This window comes from Leptonychotes weddellii, chromosome X (assembly GCF_054177405.1).
Source record: "Leptonychotes weddellii isolate Sample4059 chromosome X, ASM5417740v2, whole genome shotgun sequence".
Lineage (NCBI taxonomy): Eukaryota > Metazoa > Chordata > Mammalia > Carnivora > Phocidae > Leptonychotes > Leptonychotes weddellii.
In genome coordinates this window covers 33,666,152-33,686,040 of record NC_138385.1, presented here as the reverse complement: position 1 = coordinate 33,686,040, position 19,889 = coordinate 33,666,152, and the positions used below count along the sequence as shown (strand labels likewise).

The 19,889-nt window shown below is 35.8% G+C and overlaps 1 protein-coding gene across 1 annotated transcript in view; it reads left to right on the top strand.

Moving 5' to 3' along the window:
- COL4A5 (collagen type IV alpha 5 chain) overlaps positions 1–19,889 on the top strand; it is a 213,472-nt gene that overhangs the window by 184,737 nt on the left and 8,846 nt on the right. Inside the window, exons 41-47 of the mRNA XM_081808437.1 lie at positions 974–1,159; positions 11,125–11,258; positions 14,337–14,409; positions 14,532–14,603; positions 15,619–15,747; positions 16,577–16,675; positions 19,053–19,265. Of these exons, the coding sequence (XP_081664563.1) occupies positions 974–1,159; positions 11,125–11,258; positions 14,337–14,409; positions 14,532–14,603; positions 15,619–15,747; positions 16,577–16,675; positions 19,053–19,265 (906 nt within the window). The remainder of the gene's footprint in view (positions 1–973; positions 1,160–11,124; positions 11,259–14,336; positions 14,410–14,531; positions 14,604–15,618; positions 15,748–16,576; positions 16,676–19,052; positions 19,266–19,889) is intronic.

Here is a 19,889-nt window from a genome sequence, read left to right as displayed (position 1 = left end):
CTGAGGAAATGATAAAGAAAGCAAAATTGTAGAAAGAGGTAGATTTCACTAAATTTTTTTAAAGTCTTTCAGCTGGAAAAAAAATCCTCTTTTCTCCCTATGGAAACAAAACCAAAGTAATATAAGGAAACTCTTTAGAAATATGTACCAATAACAAAAATGGAAAACTTCATATTAATATACATCTTGCGTTTTGGGTGGGTATGTGCTCATATACATCTACGTGCCCTCACTTGTTCTTACTTTTCATTGTAAGCACCAAAGCATTAATTGAATGACTGATTGTGTGTACAAATGTGCCTGTTTATGTTCTGAAGTGACCATTAGCTATTCTATGGAAGTTTTTTTCAAACTACAGACATATCTCCTAGAAATTCCTATATCCTTCCCATGATCCCAATGTCAAAATTATTACTTTAATGTGCCACTGTTACATCGCTTTCAGGTATGTTGGTGGTGTAGAAAAAAAATGTTGAGAATAGTTTGTCTGGGTTGGGATTCTAAATCTTGAATAGAATTGTCTTCAGGGACATACAGCAACCACTGAAGATCCATATCTTCATTAGTCTCAAAATTAGCCTCAAAATATTTCTTCAAGGAATTTCCCCCAGCCATCTCTAACCTGTTCATGCCAATACTATAAACCTTTCTATTTTTTCGATTTTTATTTTCTCACAGCTACTGATCATGTGATCTTTGCTCTGTGTCCTAATACAAAGGGTATCTTTCAGGATCCAAGCTATTATTGTTTTTATATTTCTATACATACTCTAATAAATATTTCTGTAAGCAATTGAATATATTTCATAAAACGAATGGGTTTTTTGGACGGGTAAGGAATTTGGTGGGAGATAGAAATGATCCTAGCAAATCCCATTACTTGTTCTAATAAGAATGAATAGATTTAGCCTTATAGGCAAGCCTAATACAGGTAGTATCTAATTTGTTTCCTACTGTCACTTTGCTTTCATAGGTCAAAAGGGTGATGGAGGATTACCTGGCATTCCAGGAAACCCTGGCCTTCCTGGTCCAAAGGGAGAACCAGGCTTTCAGGGTTTCCCTGGTGTGCAGGGTCCCCCAGGCCCTCCTGGTTCTCCGGGTCCAGCTCTGGAAGGCCCTAAAGGCAACCCTGGGCCCCAGGGTCCTCCTGGGAGACCAGGTATGTACATGAGTGGTAGGGGAATAGTCTGTTTATTCATTAATTTATTTCATTTTGCTGGCAGGTTATTCAGTTTTTAGGACTTAAGACTCTGTAAGAACTTCTTACGAGTAAATAGCTTGGTTTATACCTAGCTCCATCCATTTCTGTGGCATCTAATAATTCTTTTCAGTAATGCCTTTCATCATTTACTTAAAGTTGAACTAAAACAAACCAACTTGGAGGAAAAAAGGAAATAGTGGATTTATTAGTCTTTAATAAAAACATAAAACTATACTGATAACCTGGCAGCAAAATGCCATCTGCATTTTTAATGTGAGCTTCTCAGCATGTCATCACAGAAATCATTTTAGTGATCACCCCATAGATGCTTGTGGTCCATACCAAAGTGTTGCTATGGTTCTCTCATATGATCAGCAAATGTCACCAAGCACAATAAAAAATTTTTTATCTTCTCTAGGAACTAGGCAATCAAATTTATCTTCAACATCACAGCATGATTAAATTGAATAGCGATCTCTTCATACCAGCTTCATGTCTATACCTCATTTGTCTTGTGTTAACTGCTCTTGTAGTCTCAATTTTGCATCCAATGTTCGCTTTTCATTTTGTGTATGTGCTGTGTCACTTCATTTTGCTGTTTGGAAATGCTTGTTTTCATCTGGGATTAATGTTGCTGAGCCCAACCACTGGTGACAGATTATTAACAGATTTTTGGGACTTAATATTCAGTTTTTATATTTTGAGAAATTAAAAACTTGGCCTTCATTGATTTAAAATAATAAGAGAAATCTAAGGTTAAAGAAACAAAACAGTTGTCCTTTTAGCCTTTGAAAGTCTCTGACTCATTTTTTAAATGTATTTAAAAATAAAAATCTCCATTTAAATTACCATAAACTCTGAAGTGATTGGAGTTAATTTTAATAAGATATGCTCTGAAAACATGAATCAAATGGGATCACATACTTTGTCCAGAGGATCATTTCAAAACCAGATTTTATCTGATCTGACTTGACTGTTTATAGAAGGTGTTCAGAGTTTTACCTTGTTTTACTATTGAAGAAAACCAGTGAAAATCACCTCAGCCATATTAACTCTTGCATGTGAAGAATTGACACCAATGTCTTGCTTGGTTATGCATGCAATAATTACAAAATAAACCAAACTATTATCATTTTTTATGTTTTAATCAGCACTCTGATTATTTGTTTTTTACTGGTAATGGAGCTCACTGTGGAACATTTTTGTGAAATGTGTCAACATAAAGACATTAGTCACAAAGGTGCTTTTAAAAATTACTGTTTCTAAATAGTAGGAAGAAGAACACCTTCCTCATGAGTAGTTTGCGACATCTCAGTTTATTCATAAACTGCAAATTAAAATGGAGTTTTAAACCCAATTGATCTTAGAATTAGTTGTTTTTGAGCTCATGGTAACGATTATTATAAAAATGTTTTTTTTGTCCTTCAAAATATGTCACATGTGCTGTCTTTGTTTTAGTGCTGATGCTAAGTGGTAATAATTTGGTTTATCTACAGGTGCATGAATATGAACTTCCAGAGTATTCTTTTATTGAATTAAAGTTTAACTTGAAAGAAGTTAGTGTAATGCTTTAGTTTCTTGATATTGCTAACAATTTTGATATTTTTCCTTTTTGTTAATGATGACATTGGGCCTTGGTGAACTTTGATCCCTATCCAGGTCCTCCAGGTTAGCTCCTTAACTCCAAAGTAGTAACTGCATGAACTTTGAAACTTTTCTTAAATTTTTATATATATTTATATGTATGTGTGTATATATAGTTATACATATATACATGTATATGTATACATATATGTATATGTGTGTATAAGTATATAATTCTATATATAATTCCTCTCTCTCCATATATATATATATATATATATCTCTACCTAATATTTTCAAGTGCTTGAATGTATTTTAAGAGCATATATGCCAATTCAGTTCTTACATGTTGATCTGTCTCTGAAAGCTGAAAGAACTGTAGAGTCCAATGTTTCTTTTTTTTTTTTTAAAGATTTTATTTATTTATTTGACAGAGAGAGAGACAGCGAGAGCAGGAACACAAGAGGGGGAGTGGGAGAGGGAGAAGCAGGCTTCCTGCTGAGCAGGGAGCCTGATGTGGGCCTTGATCCCAGGACCCTGGGATCATGACCTGAGCCGAAGGCAGACGCTTAACAACTGAGCCACCCAGGCGCCCAGAGTCCAATGTTTCTATCTATTGGAATAACCCAAAATTACCTAGTTAGGAAAACTAACATTTTAAAATTCATATATTTTTTGTAATTTTTAGTCAAAAATTTATAGTACCCAAAAGTGTATTGTATAATATTTTACCTTCACCTTCAGAGTAGAGTATATTTCTTATTTTTGTTTTATATCTATTAATGTAAATGAAATCAAACTATCCTTCAAAAAGGCATTCTTTTTTTAACTTTTTATTTAAATTCCAGTTAGTTAACATACAGTGTAAATTAGTTTCAGTTACAATTTAGTGATTCAACCTTACAAACAATATCCATTGCTCATCACGAGAAATGTACTCCTTAATCCCCATCACCTGTTTCAATAACCATCAGTTCTCTATAATTAAGAATCTCTTTCTTGGTTTGTCTCTGTCTTTTTTTCCCTGGGCTCATTTGTTTTATTTCTTAAATTCCACATATGAGAGAAGTCATATGGTATTTGTCTTTCTCTCACTGACTTATTTTGCTTAGCATAATACCCTCTAGTTCCATCCATGTTGTTGCCAATGGCAAGATTTCATTCTTTTTTATGGCTCAGTAATATTCCATTATATATATATATATATTACATTTTCTTTATCCACTCATCATTCTATGGACATTTGGGCTCTTTCCATAATCTGGCTACTATAGATAATATAGATAAAATACTATAAACATCAGGGTGCATGTATCCCTTTGAATTAGTATTTTTGTATTCTTTGGATAAATACCTAGTAGTGCAATTGCTGAATCATAGGGTAGTTCTGGTTTTAACTTTTGAGGAACCTCCATACTGTTTTCCACAGTGGCTGCACCAGTTTGCATTCCCACCAACAGTGCAGGAGGGTTCCCCTTTCTCCAAATCCTTGAAAAGGCATTCTTTTTTAAACAATAATATGTATTATCAGATCCTGCAAATATGCAATTCTTGACTTGCCACAACTCTTGTAATTTTTCAAACCATCCCATCTTCACATTTTGGGTTGTCACAAAGTTTTAAATTCTCCTGCTATGAAAATGAACTAATAGGTATAGAGTAAAAAAATTCCATACAACCGACACAGATTAGAAGCCCCTTACTCTTATTTGAATTATACACATAAAAACATTACACACTGAAGAATAGTTATTGGGAGCTGTCCAATGGAAAATTGCTGATTCACAGTGAGAGATGTTAACTTAATTAGGAGTAAAAGGAACCACAAATATCTGAATGTGTTTATTATTTCAAGATAAATAGACCTTTTTAAATTTCTAAGGAGGAACTAAAATGGGGAAAAAGTATATTCCTAAGTTCTGACTATTGGGAATGGCAGGAAATTTTATGAATTAAAAATTCATAATTTTTCAAGATTCTTTTTAGGAAGCCATCTTATCTGAACAGATTCCCTAGTTACCTATTCCTACTTACTACATCACTCCTTCCACAAACCTATAATTTCATAGAGCCATAGAGTATCTGATCTAGAAGTGACTAAGTTTTATACTTTTCAAAGAGATATTACTCACCAGACACTTGTTAAAGATGGCAAGACACGTTTTATTTAAGACTATTGCAGTAGGGGAGAGACAGTTGCAATAGGGGAAAGAAACTGAGCTCAACTGAATACAACAAGGATAAATGGGGATTTTAGTCAACCAGCGGAGTGAGGGAGTCAGTAGATGAAAAGTTACTAACATGAAACATCAAGGGTAGGTAGATTCTTGCTAAACTGGCCTAATAGAATTCTTGCTAAAGTCAGGCCAAAGACTTAGACATCAAGGTTGGGGGATAAGGGACTTGATCAGATATCAGCAGTGGGGGGACTCTCCGTAAACTGACTTGCTCAAGGATTCTTGCTAAAACTAGACTTCAGCATACCAAAAACAGGGCCAAAGAATGAGGCCTAGTTGAGAGGAAGGGTCAGGGGAGCCTGTCTAAAGTTTAATTAAGGAGAGAATCTTCATCACATATGAGAAAACTGAGGTCCAAAGATGTTAAGAAGCTTGCTCAAGGTCATACTGTTAGTCACTGGCATAGCTGGGAATCTGACTTAGGGCTTCCCAGTGCTCTGTTCAGTGTCTGTTTTACTAGTAACATATATCATCCTCTGACAAAGGCAGTTGTATGGCTCAATGCTTATGATCTGGCTTCTTATTCTAGTTATAAATATAATAAGTGATGAAGCAAAGCTGCTTCTGCCATTTTAGGAGACTCTTAGTTACAGCAGACTGGACCTTGCCTCCACTCTCTTGTTTTCTGTTACTTCATAAGTTCCACCAATCCTTATTAACTGCTTCTTGAGTTTTTCCTAAATGGATGTCATCAAAAAAATTAGGACAAGTGCATACTATTTAACTATCACCATGATAAAGAGAAAACTTAGGGTATACTTTGAAGTAATTTTGAGTACTCCCCTTTCTGACTTGCATCGAAGTCTGCTGCCTTGATCACTTCCAGATTTTAGTGTTCGCTAGAAGATTGCTTTCTTCTGGGGCACTAGATTATATTCAAAGAAGAAACAGGGAAGTAGCCACATCACTTTTAAACCAACTTGACATCTTATTTACCAGATGTACTCTAAATTACATAGTTATTGGAACCTGGTATCTACAGTGTTCTCTTCTTTGCAACAGTTGAAGACTACAACCTTAAGTGGAAACTGGATTTAAAATTGATGTTATATGCAACTGATGAATCATTGAACACTACATCGGAAACTAATGATGTACTATATGTTGGCTAATTGAATTTAAATAAAATAAAATTTGCCAATCAATTCATAAGCTTATCTTTAGTTATTACCACTGATGTACAAGACTTTAGGTATTTTTATTTTATTTTTTTCAGTTAAACTTTATTAGGTCATTTGAGAAATAATGGATCGATCACTTCATGTACAAAATTGACTTGGCATATAACTCATTAAAATTTTAATTCTTAGAAATTAAAATCTTAGAAGTTTTGCTATGATATGATCTGAAGTTTTCTTTATTAGTTACTCAGACCAAAATACATATTTCAGTGACTTTTTTCTAAGCATTCTTGTTATTGGTCCTTCTATAGCAAATACATATATAAAGTGTCTTTACTCAAATTCAGAATTATCTTAGGTAGGAATTCTATTTTATTTAACTAATTGTGTGGCCAGACTCTCTCAAACTGTCATCTTGAGTCAGTTTTCTGTATATGGTTTAGAAACCATTTAAACAAACAGAAGCTGATTTTTAGCCTTTTGAATTTCAAATTATCAAATGCCTTGAAAGTTTATTGCCTGGCAGTAATAATAATGTTTTATATTTATGTGACATGCCACCATTTACATCATATAATGTACTTTTATTAAGAGCTCCTTGAAGGCAGAGTTTGGGTATAGCTAATCTTTGTGTACCCTGTAGCACCTTGCACATGGCAGATATCAGGTCTATATTTTTAAAATGGAATTTGACCTTTAAAACAACTCTGCGAGGGAGGTTAGGGCAGATAACACTGTTCCTATTATGTGGGTGAGAAAACAAGCTCAGAGATTGAATTGTCCACAGTCGCATAGATGTAAATAGTAGAACCAACAACAGACCCTAGGTCTTCTAAATCCTAGATTCAGTGCTCTAGCACAATTTATTCTCTCTGCTAAGCTCAGTGTTTATAAATCATAGCAAGACTTCTAAGGAAAGGAAATTGTGTTTATAGTTAATTAACATTAACCAAGAGTTGGCCTATTTATAGGCTTTTTATCTTTTTATTTAATGATCCTTTTTTTAAATAGTTAATAGCCTGATTTAATATGTGCATTGAAAAATAATAAAGTAAATGTGATATTTTCTGTGTTTTGGGGCAGGATATTGCATGTCAAAATATTCTTAATGTACCCCTTCACTGATGGTCTTCACATTTTTGGAAAATTTGGCTCTTTATTTTAACATTCAGTGGTGAACAAATACATATTGGCTCTTTCTCTTTAAATAACTTGTTATAAGTAATAATTCACAGAAGAAAGCTTCTTGATGAATTAGGAAAAAAATCAGAATGTGGCTTCATAGAATGATTTTCAAAGAAGGCAAATAGAAGTACAGTTGGTAATAGCCATTGTGTACTTATATTTTAATTTCTCTAGTCACCTGTGATCTCTGTATTTTTGTCTAATGAGGCCTTTAAGGTTAACTGTACCTCTCTGAGGTGGTCTGAACATATCAAGAAATTTGCACCTTGAGTTTTTACTAAAGGAAGGCAGAGGCCAAGATAAATGTAAGCATTTATCTAAAATTATCCCTTTGTGAAGGGAATGGAAGACAATCAGTGAAATGGTACTCTTACCAACTTTAATGTTTGAGATGCTAACTTTTGGAAAGCCACAGTAGCAGTGTTAACATGATATCTTTAGTAGAGTTTTCCATTTTTTGGATTAATGAAAGCGAGCAGCTTATTTCCTATAATAAGCTCTATTTGAAAATGTTTGGCTGTCTACACTTCTGTATGGTTCTGTTTGCATACTGATTATGCTGTAGATATGAGAAATGCTGGCAAAGAGGATTATTGTTTAACTTGTGCTATAATGTGAACCACTTCTAACTCATAATCTTATTTTGTACTGTGTGATGTCTGATACTGCTAACATCGATCTTTGGGCTTTGGTGAACTCTGATCTTCCCAGGTTTTCAAGGTTAGACTCTTCACTGGTCAATTCTTTTCTTTTTTTTTAATGTTTTGTATGTATGATAAGAGAAATGCACTTTTTGTTTTTTTGCTGTAATCAGAAGTCATTGAAGAGGGCTGTTATCCTCAAATACTACCTGCTCTGGTATTTAACATATTGGTAAAGGTAATGTGACTTGTTTATAATCAAGTTTGAAATGACATTAGGTCTTTGTAGCTTCATAATAGGTAATCCATATGTGAAGACATGTTGAATTTTAAATGGATATACACTTGTTGTTATCTTTAAGACTGCATTAAGATTTTTAGGCAGGCATCTGGCCTATTTGTAACCTCTGCATATTGGTTTTTGTTGCATGACATTGCTCTGACATGTGTTTATGTGGCTATTTTCAAAAATGGAAGAGGGTTAATATTGAGTACTATTAAAAATAAAACATATATGTCCCTTATGTCATTAGCAAGTCATTAATTTAAATTTGAGGGACTCCAGAATGGAAGGTCTGAATTAATAACATGTAAATTTCCCAATATTTTCTTTTAATTGCAGAAAGAACAATGCCCATAACATGCCTAATTTTTTTTCAAATATTCTGATAACTTTTCAGACTGGGGAAGAGGATCATAAATTATTCCTTTTTTTCCCCATCTTAATCTTACTTCCTCATTGTTAGGCTGATTAACAGATAGTTTATTTTTTTTCCCCAATAAGACGATTTACTACCTGATTTCTAGTCCAAATTATACATTATGGATGAAACTAATACTTTTGCTTAGAAAACCCTATCTAGGGGTGTGAGCTCAGCAGTTGTTCTTGTTTGTTTATTTTAGTGCAAAATACTCCAACCCTTACTTTATGATTGGGAAGAGAATTTCTAAGTGTGTCTGTCTGGTTGCTGGCCTTGGGTGGACTTATAATTTAAACTGTTTAAAGATAAAACAGTTGTTACACAGTTGTGGACATGCTTCCTCTTTCTCATGTGCCAGATAGAATAGTGTTATATTATGAAATCACATAGAAATAGCTGAAAGTTTTAAAATGGACTCATATTTTAAAGATATGTTCTTACTTTCAGTTTTACTAATAAGGTAATAGTAGTAGTAACAATTTTTAAAAACCTCTTACATAATTCTTACTATGTACCAGGCACTGTGTTAAGTAATTTATACATATTATCTTATTTAATCCTTGGATCAACCTGGTGAAGTAGGTACTATTCTTATTTCCATTTTAAAGAGGAGGAGATTGAGGCCAAAGAGATTAATAAACTTCCTAAGGTCTAACAGCTAATAATTATTGGAGCTGGGATTCCAACCCAGCATTCCAGCTCTAGAGTCCAGCATTCTTAATCCATATGCCATGCTGCCTTGTTAGCATGTAGTCACTGATTCTGGGTAGAGTATTGGAAGGGAACTAAAGTCTGAATTTTATCTCAGATCAGAAAGATGACCCTTTGTCCATAGGTAAGCATGAACTCAAGTATTCTAAATTCATTTGCCTATAATATTTCCTTCAAAAGTAATCACTACATACCTTCCTTTTTTGTTGAAACCAATGAAAAACTAAGGTTACCAAAGAAGAAAATGTATAAGTGCTAACTGTTGCTTGTTCATCATTTAGTGCTTCATAATTAGTTTCTGAAGGCAGAACTAGTTGGTCTTAGCTTCAGCCACTGCTTAGCAAGCAAGTAACAGCTATTTCCCATCTAGTGACAAAAGATGTGGCCACTGATAAGATCTTGTTGGTTGTTTAATGGACCTGATATCTTTATTTAGAATGAAAAGTTAAAAACATAGTATAAGGAAAAGAACTTAGCAAAATCCTATTTTAAATAATTTTATTTATTCACCAGACATATGCAGAATTTTTCTTCAGAAATATTTAAAAGGCAAAGAATATGAAAACATGTTTAAAATAAATTCAAAAGTACTATATTGAATTAATAAATTTCTGACACTAAAATATTACCATTTATTAGTAAGCATGTCACTAAAATGAGATTAAACAGCTTAAGTAACTATCTTAATTGCGTAGTAATGAAAACTAAATAAAACTACTTACAAATACTACTTACAAAATAACTACTTATAAGTAAAGCAATCTGGGGTACCTGGGTGGCTCAGTCATTAAGCGTCTGCCTTCGGCTCAGGTCATATTCCCAGGGTCCTGGGGTTGAGCCCCACATCAGGCTCCCTGCTCAGCAGGAAGCCTGCTTCTCCCTCTCCCACTCCCCCTGCTTGTGTTCCCTCTCTCGCTGTGTCTCTCTCTGTCAAATACATAAATAAAATATTTTAAAAAAATAAAGCAATCTACTGTTAATCACAATGAGACAAATGGCTTGAATCCCTGATTGCCCTACAGTAGTGATTCTTTTTTTTTTTTTTAAAGATTTTATTTATTTATATGAGAGAGAGCACATGAGAGGGGGGAGGGTCAGAGGGAGAAGCAGACTCCCTGCCGAGCAGGGAGCCTGATGCGGGACTCGATCCAGGGACTCCAGGATCATGACCTGAGCCGAAGGCAGTCGCTTAACCAACTGAGCCACCCAGGCACCCTACAGTAGTGATTCTTAAAGTGTGGTCTGGAACCAGCAGCTTTAGTTAGAGGGCACTTATTAGAATGCACATTTGTGGGCCCCTCCCCTGCCTTTCTGAATCCAAAACTCTGGGGGTGAGCCCAGGAATCTGTTCTAACAAACTCTCCAGGGGATTCTGATGTATGCTTCAGTTTGAGAACAGTGCCCTATGTATGGTGTTTGTTTCTTTTCACTTAAGTGAAACACTTAGGGATTACAGAAGCAGTCTATTTTAATGTCCTGAGTCCTGTCTTCAAATATGAGCTTATGAGATTTAATGTTTAATAAAATGCAAACTAAAAAGGACTGCAGACCAGTGTTGATAACAAAAAGAACCCAGCCCAGCTTATATTAGAAAGAGAGTTAGCATAGGTCTGTATGTTTTGACGTAGTCTGGATTTTATCCTGCAAACTAATAGGATTTAGAAGACTGATATTTTAGAAGCCAGGTTTTTATACTACTTTTATGCTATACTGAAATATGGCCATTTGTTGTGCATTGTCAAGGTCTACCAGGTCCAGAAGGTCCCCGGGGTCTCCCTGGAAATGGAGGTATTAAAGGAGAGAGAGGAAACCCAGGCCAACCTGGGCAACCTGGTTTGCCTGGTTTGAAAGGAGATCAAGGACCACCAGGACTCCAGGTACGAAATGAGAGTAGAAATTTGATGAGAAAGGGGTGTGGGTGTTTGCATTCAAAATGAGAATTCTAAGCTGTATTTTTTTTTATTAGTATTTACTGGTCAAGGCTCTATGCATGCCTTACTGGTGAATTACAAAAGAAGAAAAAGGCAAGTTTTCTATCTTCTTCCAACTAAAGGGACTTAGCTACTTTATAGTTAAAGGGTTCCTCAGAAGACATTTTACCTGGAGTCATTGATATGTATGTGATTTAGGTTTGAGAAACCTTCATTTCAGTGAAAGCAAATTCATAAAAGAAGATATATATATCAGAGCATTACATGTGGATGAGACCATTCATAAGGAAGTAATTATAGTTGAATGGGGATATTTTAGGCTTTGAAATTAGATAGAGTTAGGGTCAAATTTCAGCTCCACTGTACACTTCTGCTTTGTGTCTATGAGGAACACAGACAGACACTTTAGGTTTCTGTCTTCACCTGTAAAAAGGGCATAACATATCCCCACATTTGTATTCATGTACTTTCCACATTGGTTTGAGTGACCCAGAAAGTCACATGCTTCTTTATGGATCATTAACACTTCTTGCATTCATTCAGGAAGATTGTTGTTAGATATCACAACCAACACAACCTGGGCTCAATCTTTTAACTCTGATGACTGCTTTATAGCAGAAAAAAGAAAAAAAAACATCTAAAACAGTAGTCCTTAAAGCTTTCCAACAACTAACCTTTTTTCCTCATATCATCACTATTCTAGACACATACTCTTAATTTTTGAGTCCTCTCTTTATTCGTTCTCTACTTAGTCCCTCCTCATCCATTTCCCAGGTGCTTCTAGTTCATATGTCTCTATGCCTGATTCAAGACTACTGCCTGATAGCAACATTTTATAAATCTAGTATTATCAAGTTTTATTCATTTTCTTTTGTGCAAGTTAGTTCTTACGTTTGCACCTTTTCTAATTTTTTAATGGAAATAACATTAAACATAGAAAAATTCCAAGAATGGTAAAAAAAAAACCTTTCATGTATCATTTACCCAGATGGACTAGTTGTTAATGTTTTGCCCCATATGTTATGTGTGTGTATATAATTATATATATATATATATATATATATATATTTGAAACATTTGAGAATAAGTTGTAACTATCATGTCTTTTTAGCACTAAATACTTTACTGCCTGAGATTTCCTAAAATTAAAGATATTCTTTTATGTAATAACAGAACAGTTATCAACTTCAGGAAACTAAACATTAATATAAATTTTTATTTCTACTTTACATATTTTTATTGTGTTGGTTGACCTAGTAATTGTCCTTGATAGTATTGTTTTCCTCCAGTATGGACCAAATTATGCATTGCATTTAACTGTCATATCACTTTATGCTTCCTCAATCTGAAACAGTTGCTAAACAATGTTTTTTTTATTTTTTTTAAAGATTTTATTTGTTTATTTGACAGAGAGAGACACAGCGAGAGAGGGAACACAAGCAGGGGGAGTGGGAGTGGGAGAAGCAGGCTTCCCTGCCGAGCAGGGAGCCCGATGCCGGTCTCGATCCCAGGACCCCGGGATCATGACCTGAGCTGAAGGCAGACCCTTAGCAGCTGAGCCACCCAGGCGCCCCGCTAAACAATGTTTTTTTAATTTCACGATCTTGACACTGTTGAAGAAATGTAGCCCCTTCCCGTTTTTATTTTATTTTTATTTTTTTAAGATTTATGTATTTATTTGATGGGGGAGGGGGAGAGGGAGAGGGAGAGAGAGAGAATCCCAGGCAGACTCTGTGCTGAGCATGGAGCCCAACACAGGGCTCGTATCACAACTCTGACATCATGACCTGAGCCAAAATCAAGAATTGGGCGCTTAACAGACTGAGCCACCCAGGTGCCCCGTCCACCATTTTCTAAAACAGAATGTTCCTTCTTTTTTCTGCTATTTATTCATTCTAGTTATGCATCCCCAGCTGGAATACTACATGAGTGATGTTGTGTCCTCCATCAGATATTTGGGCCCACAATGTCTGTCTGCCCCTCACTGATGATCTTAATTTTGATCATTCCAACAAGTTGTTATCTGGTTTCTCCACTGCGTGGTCGCTATTCTTTCCCTGTAACTAATAAGCAAAACTATGGGAAGGTACATTAAGATCATGCAAATATACTGCTCCTCATCAAAATTTCCCCGTATATTTAATATCTATTTATGATTTTTGCCTCAACCAACCAATCTAGTGGTTGAATATAGTGATGATTTTCCAACTCTAGTGCTACCTCCACATATACCAGTTGGCCCTTCTTTTCCATGTATTATCTAGTTATTATTAGTATGGACTCATAAGTTCTTTTTTTAATGATTTATAATTTTTTAAACTGTCGTCTATTCCGATGCTCAAATTATTATTGATTTGGAAACTTCTTCAAGCTGGATCCTGTCTTTCTAACATGCCCTCCTTTTTAGCCATTTCTTACATGTTGGAATATGTTCCAGGTTTGCCCCTTTTTCAGTCCTACTGATAAAAGTTTCATTGTTCCACATTTATTCTTCCTTTAGGTACATTCTAGACTTATTCTCAACTCTTCTTTTTCCCATAGTTTTCCTGGCCCTCAAACCCAATTAATTAACAGGCCCTGCTATATTTTTTGCTAAGTCTTGCAGACTTTAGCATTTCTGTACATGTGATTCTAACCCAAGCATTTATCACCTCAGTGCTACACTTTAAACAAAAGTGCCTTTGTTCATGATAATAAAATAATAGCTGCCATTTATTAAGTACACACTACATGCCAGTCAGTTTTCTAAGTACTTAATATGAGCTATCTCCTTTAATCCTCACAAAAACAAACAAACCATGAAGTAGATACTATTATTTTCTCTATGTTAGAGGTGAGAAAACTATGAATCAAAGAGGTTAAAAAATCAGCTAGAGGTTACACAAGCTAGTAAGGGGCAAAATTGGGATTTGAATCCTAGAAGTTTGACTCTAGAGCAAGTGCTATCAGTGAATATGAATACTGTATAATTTCACTCCCTTCCCCTTCAGTTCTTTTCTAAAATTAATGATTTTATTTATTTAGGGTAATCCTGGCCGACCAGGTCTCAATGGAATGAAAGGAGATCCTGGTCTCCCTGGTGTTCCAGGATTTCCAGGTATTTGAAGGGTTGTTTTTATATTAAACTCCTTTGGGATAAGATACCCATTTTCTGATTTGACTGGGCAAACGCTATGGCCCTGTTACTTTGCGGTGCCATTTTATGTACCTTCTTTGCAGGCATGAAGGGACCCAGTGGAGTACCTGGTTCAGCTGGCCCTGAGGGGGATCCAGGACTTGTTGGTCCCCCAGGTAAGAATTACTCCGGGAGCTAGTTATACCTGATTCTTAAGCAAATTGAGGAATTTGAAAGTTTGCATTCTGTCTTTGAACTAAACTTTTAGAGTCTCAATCCCCAACAACGGAGAGCAAGTAGGCAAAACTCTCCCTCTATTTACTATCTCTCAACCTGTCTATTTTATTAAGGAAATACTGAGACCAGATCTTTTTTTTTAAGATTTTACTTATTTATTTGTCAGAGAGATAGAGCCAGAAAGCACAAGCAGGGGGAATGGCAGAGGGAGAGGGAGAAGCAGGCTCCCCCCTGAGCAGGGAGCCCGACGTGGGGCTCAATCCCAGGACCCTGGGATCATGACCCGAGCCGAAGGCAGACGCTTAACCATCTGAGCCACCCGGGCACCCCGAGACCAGATCTTTTGAGTTTAAGATGGATGCAGGACTAACAAGAATGCTTCATTAAGATTTTTATTAGATTTTATATTAACTTTCCCATATTCAGTTGAACAGATTATAAGAGCAAGTCATTTTTAATTGAAAATATTTTTAATATAAAAATAGTTCTTTTTGCTGGAGACTTATAGAAGTTTCCTGTAAACTGAAATAGGACATCTGCTAAATTCCCTTACAAGTTCAGTGGGACACTTGACAAGCACAGCAAGCAAGAACTGCAAATGATGTTAGAATCAGAATGGACTTGTCAGGAAATAGAATTGTCTTCTCCTGACACCAGTGTTCACAGATTTGTAATGGATTAGACTTTCTAGTAACCAAGTCATGCTTCAAGGCTTGAAAATAGGGACAATAGGCCTAATTTTTCCATTGACCCTAAAGAAATTATTCATTTTTTCAGTCTTCTGGGTGAGATGATGGCTTTCCCAAACAGATTTCTGTTGGACATGTCAACATTTCAACACATGTAACTTGTTTCTTTCGCACCAATTTTTATTCTAACCTTAGGACACTTTGGCATCCATTCCTTCTGGCTTCTCTCTTTCCTACCTTCCAATTTGTGTGTTTTGCCTCTTAGGTCCCCCTGGATTACCTGGTCCTTCAGGACAGAGTATTATAATCAAAGGAGATGTTGGTCCACCAGGGATCCCAGGCCAGCCTGGATTAAAAGGTCTGCCAGGACTACCAGGACCTCAAGGCTTACCAGGTGCCTTTGCAGATCTTCATTCTAAGCCTTATCTATTCGAGAACATTTCCCTAGTTCTCATTTTACTTGTCATAGTTTGTCTCTGAGAAGAGGAGTCTCAACAACTAGTAGAATACCAGACCACCACAGATCCCATTTCCTTTTTTCTTAAAAATGTTAATTTCTCATGCCTTAATTTCCTTTAGGCCCAGTCTAATCTCTTCTAGCCAGTTCCTCTGGCTATTTTAATTTGAATGATTAGGTTAATGTTATTAAAAACTTTGTAATGAAATTAATATGCATTTAAGATCTGATGCTTTCTCTATCCCAACCACCAGAAGGATAGAAAGCTAATTTGATCAGCCATCAGCTCCCCACTGTGAGGCCTCGTGATTTTTAAACTAACTCCTGTCTAGTTGGCCATTTGACTCTATGCTTGCAGCCAATTTTTATTATACAAGAAAGCTAGAAATAAGTTCAGTCTTTCTCGCTTATTAAGTGATTGGTTGTTAGTCTTTCCATAAACTAAGTGTACCAGGCAGTAACAACCTTACCTATGGTGAGACAGATAACAAAAGTTGGGCCTTGCACTCCTATTTTGTTCTGAGGCAAAGAGAACACAAGTGCCATATTATGGGAATCTTCACAGACACAAATCTATTGTTTAAAACTAAAGCTAAATCCTTGTCTGCTTCTTTGTCCCGGGCTTGAGCTATTCCTTTGTGTATCTGGATTAAAGACAAGACCAGACTATGAATTTAGTGACACTCAAGAACCTTAAGTTTCCTAGATCTGTCTGGTTATGGAATTATTATACCCATATTTGAAGACCCTATTTTTTTCCCTGTAGGTCCAATTGGCCCTCCAGGAGATCCGGGACGCAATGGACTCCCTGGCTTTGATGGTGCAGGAGGGCGCAAAGGAGACCCAGGTCTGCCAGGCCAGCCAGGTGAGACAAATAAAACACTGCTGTTGATAGTAGTCTCAAGTCTGAAAGACCTCTAGACGTCCAGTTGGAGCTGTGAGAGTTTTCTTCTTAGGAGAGTATAGCTAGCTGGTGAATCTGTTGTTGGGGGAAAATAGGACAGCACATACAAGGAGATTTGCCAGTATACAGAAAAACATAGAAAGCTTGTTTTTATTTATGTGTTTAGAGTACTGGAAAACAGTTTTTCCTCAAGATGAGGTTTTTCCAGGTATTCACTGTACTTACCTGTTCTGATAATTTTCAGTATGTTGATTTAAATCCCATGACCATCTTGAAACTATTGTGAATCTTTCCACATTTGAAAATATGACAACAGAGTGTAATTTCCCCCATAAAATTCAGTAATACAGTTGTAAGGTTTGTAAAGTTTAAAGTGCTCCCCATAGAGCTTTGAGAGTCAGAGTGGCATCTTATACTGAGATGACAAATTGATTTTCATGTTTTTAGTTCTTTCATTAACGGGTGCTCCTGATAATATTGAATCTGGTATCTACTAGATTTCCAGTATGTTCTCAAGCTACTTCCAAAAAGAATTTGAGTCACCTTGCAATAAAAAATACAAATAGAGGAGCTTAATAGACATTTTCCAAAGAAGACATATAGATGGCAACAGACACATGAAAAGATGCCCAGCATCACTAATCATCAGGGAAATACAAATCAAAACAACAGTGGGATATCCCCTTATACACATCAGAATGGCTAGAATCAAAAAGACAAGAAATAACAAGTGTTGGCAAGGACGTGGAGAAAAAGGAACCCTCATGCACTATTGATGAGAATGCAAACTGGTACATCCACTGTGGAAAACAGTATAGAGGTTCCTCAAAAAATTAAAAATATAGAATTACCACATGATCCAGTAATTTCACTACTGGGTATTTACCCAAAAAAAACAAAACACTAATTTGAAAAGATATACCCACCCCTTTGTTTATTGTAGCATCATTTACAATAACCAAGATATGGAAGCAGTACAAGTGTTCATCAATAGATGAGTGGATAAAGAAGAGGGATATATATATAGCTATTATTTAGCCATAAAAAAGAATGAGATCTTGTCATTTACAACAACATGGATGGACCTAGAAGGTATAATGCTAAGTGAAATAAGTCAGAGAGAGATAAATACCATATGAGTTCACTCATATGTGGAATGTAAGAAACAAAGGAACAAACAAAGGAAAAAAGAGACTAATAAAAAACCAGACTCTTAAATACAGAGAACAAGCTGGTGGGTGCCAGAGGGGGGAGGTGTGTCGGGGGTGAGTGAAATAGATAGAGGGGATTAAGAGTGCTCACTTATCATGATGAGCACTGAGTAATGTATAGGATTGTTGAATCACTATATTGTATACCTGAAATGAATATGATACTGTTTATTAACTATACTTCAATAAAAAATATTAAAATTAAAAAACACACTGAAGTAAGATTGCTAAAATAGAAATAAAAGATCATAAACTCAGTAGATTTTTAATATATATTAGCAACTCTAGACAATATAAATATAACTCTAAATAATATAAACATAAAGAATATTTATTGGCAAATAAATATCAGTGGCAGCAAGGCAGACTGGTAATACCTATGGCCTTCCTGGAACCAATACCCTGCCATTTCATTAACTGTATATCAGGGAAGGAACAAGTTAGTGTCATCTTCATCACATATGGGCATTGCTGTGAAGTTTCCCCAAAATGAAAATGCATATACACAGTGGCAGAAGGCCTGTATATAAAGAGAATTGTAAAATAGGCTCAAATCAAGAGACTAAACAGAGAAAGGGAACCGTTGGTAAATTGAAAATAGACATTTTGAAAAGGCTGCTTTAGTAGTACCCTGCCTATTCTCTAAACAAAAAGGTATGCCTGAGAATAATTCCCCAGACAGATTCAAAGGAAAATGTTTTTCAGCACTGAAACTGGCAGACTGATGGCAACCACACCCTTCCTTTCTCGTTGATGAACAAAACAGCAGACTGAAATTTCGTCATGGGGTTTGGACTCCTTTAATAGAGCAAGAGACTAGATAACACACAGACTTCCCAAATAAGCATCACTTCTTCCTATCTAGTGTTCCATTGCCCAGTACTCATTTAGTGCCTAATGTTGTCAACCAATTCCATTAGACAAAATATATGTTTAAATCTCTTTGAGGGCAGGGACCATATTTTATTTATCTCCAAATCCGTGATATCTGACAATACCTTAATAGGCACTCTATAAATATTGACTAAATTAACGAGTCAAATGAGATCATAATGTTTTGTCAGTAGCCATAATAGTAGGATCAGAGCTCACTTAAATTTTGTATACTGACGATTCCATGGAAATAGGTACTCGTGGTTTGGATGGTCCCCCTGGACCAGATGGAATGCAAGGTCCCCCAGGTCCTCCAGGAACTTCCTCTATCGCCCATGGATTCCTCATCACACGTCACAGCCAGACAACAGATGCACCACAATGCCCACATGGAACTGTCCAGATTTATGAAGGCTTTTCTCTCCTGTATGTTCAAGGAAATAAAAGAGCTCATGGTCAAGACTTGGGTAAGATAACTGGCATCTTAGTTTTTACTATGTGTTTTGTTTTGAAAACCTTGTTGGCTTCTGGAGTAACCTTGGACAAAGTATATATCTCTATTTGGGGTGGGGGGGCTTCCAAATTGAAGACCATGTCAAGGGCAGCTAAATATATTCACTGTAAGTTTTAAATAAATAATACGTTACCCTAAAAGCTTTAGCTAGCTAGTGTGAGGTACAATTCTTGGCCTAAAGCAGCACATTTTGGGAAAGGCCACATGTACACTTTGTTAGCTATTAAGAAAACAGATTCCCTGGGCTCTCTATGGTATAGCAGTCGCTTGAGTGGGCAATGCTGATTCATAGAAGATAGTTTTTTCTTCTCTGACACTGGTCTTCATCAAGTTGAAAGGTAAGTTCTGAAGAGAATCTTGATTTCTAAATCAAAGAAATTAAGGTCATTTCTTAATTATGCTAGTTTATAGTTCCTAAAATAAGTGTCTTAGCTTTGTAAAGTATTATCAGAGTAGATTAAAACTATGCAAAGCACCATATTTCTATATAAAATACACTTCATTTAATGTGTTCCCGTGCATCTTCTCTATACTGTGGTGGGCAGATTGGTTGATGGGATGAGATGGACCGGATGTG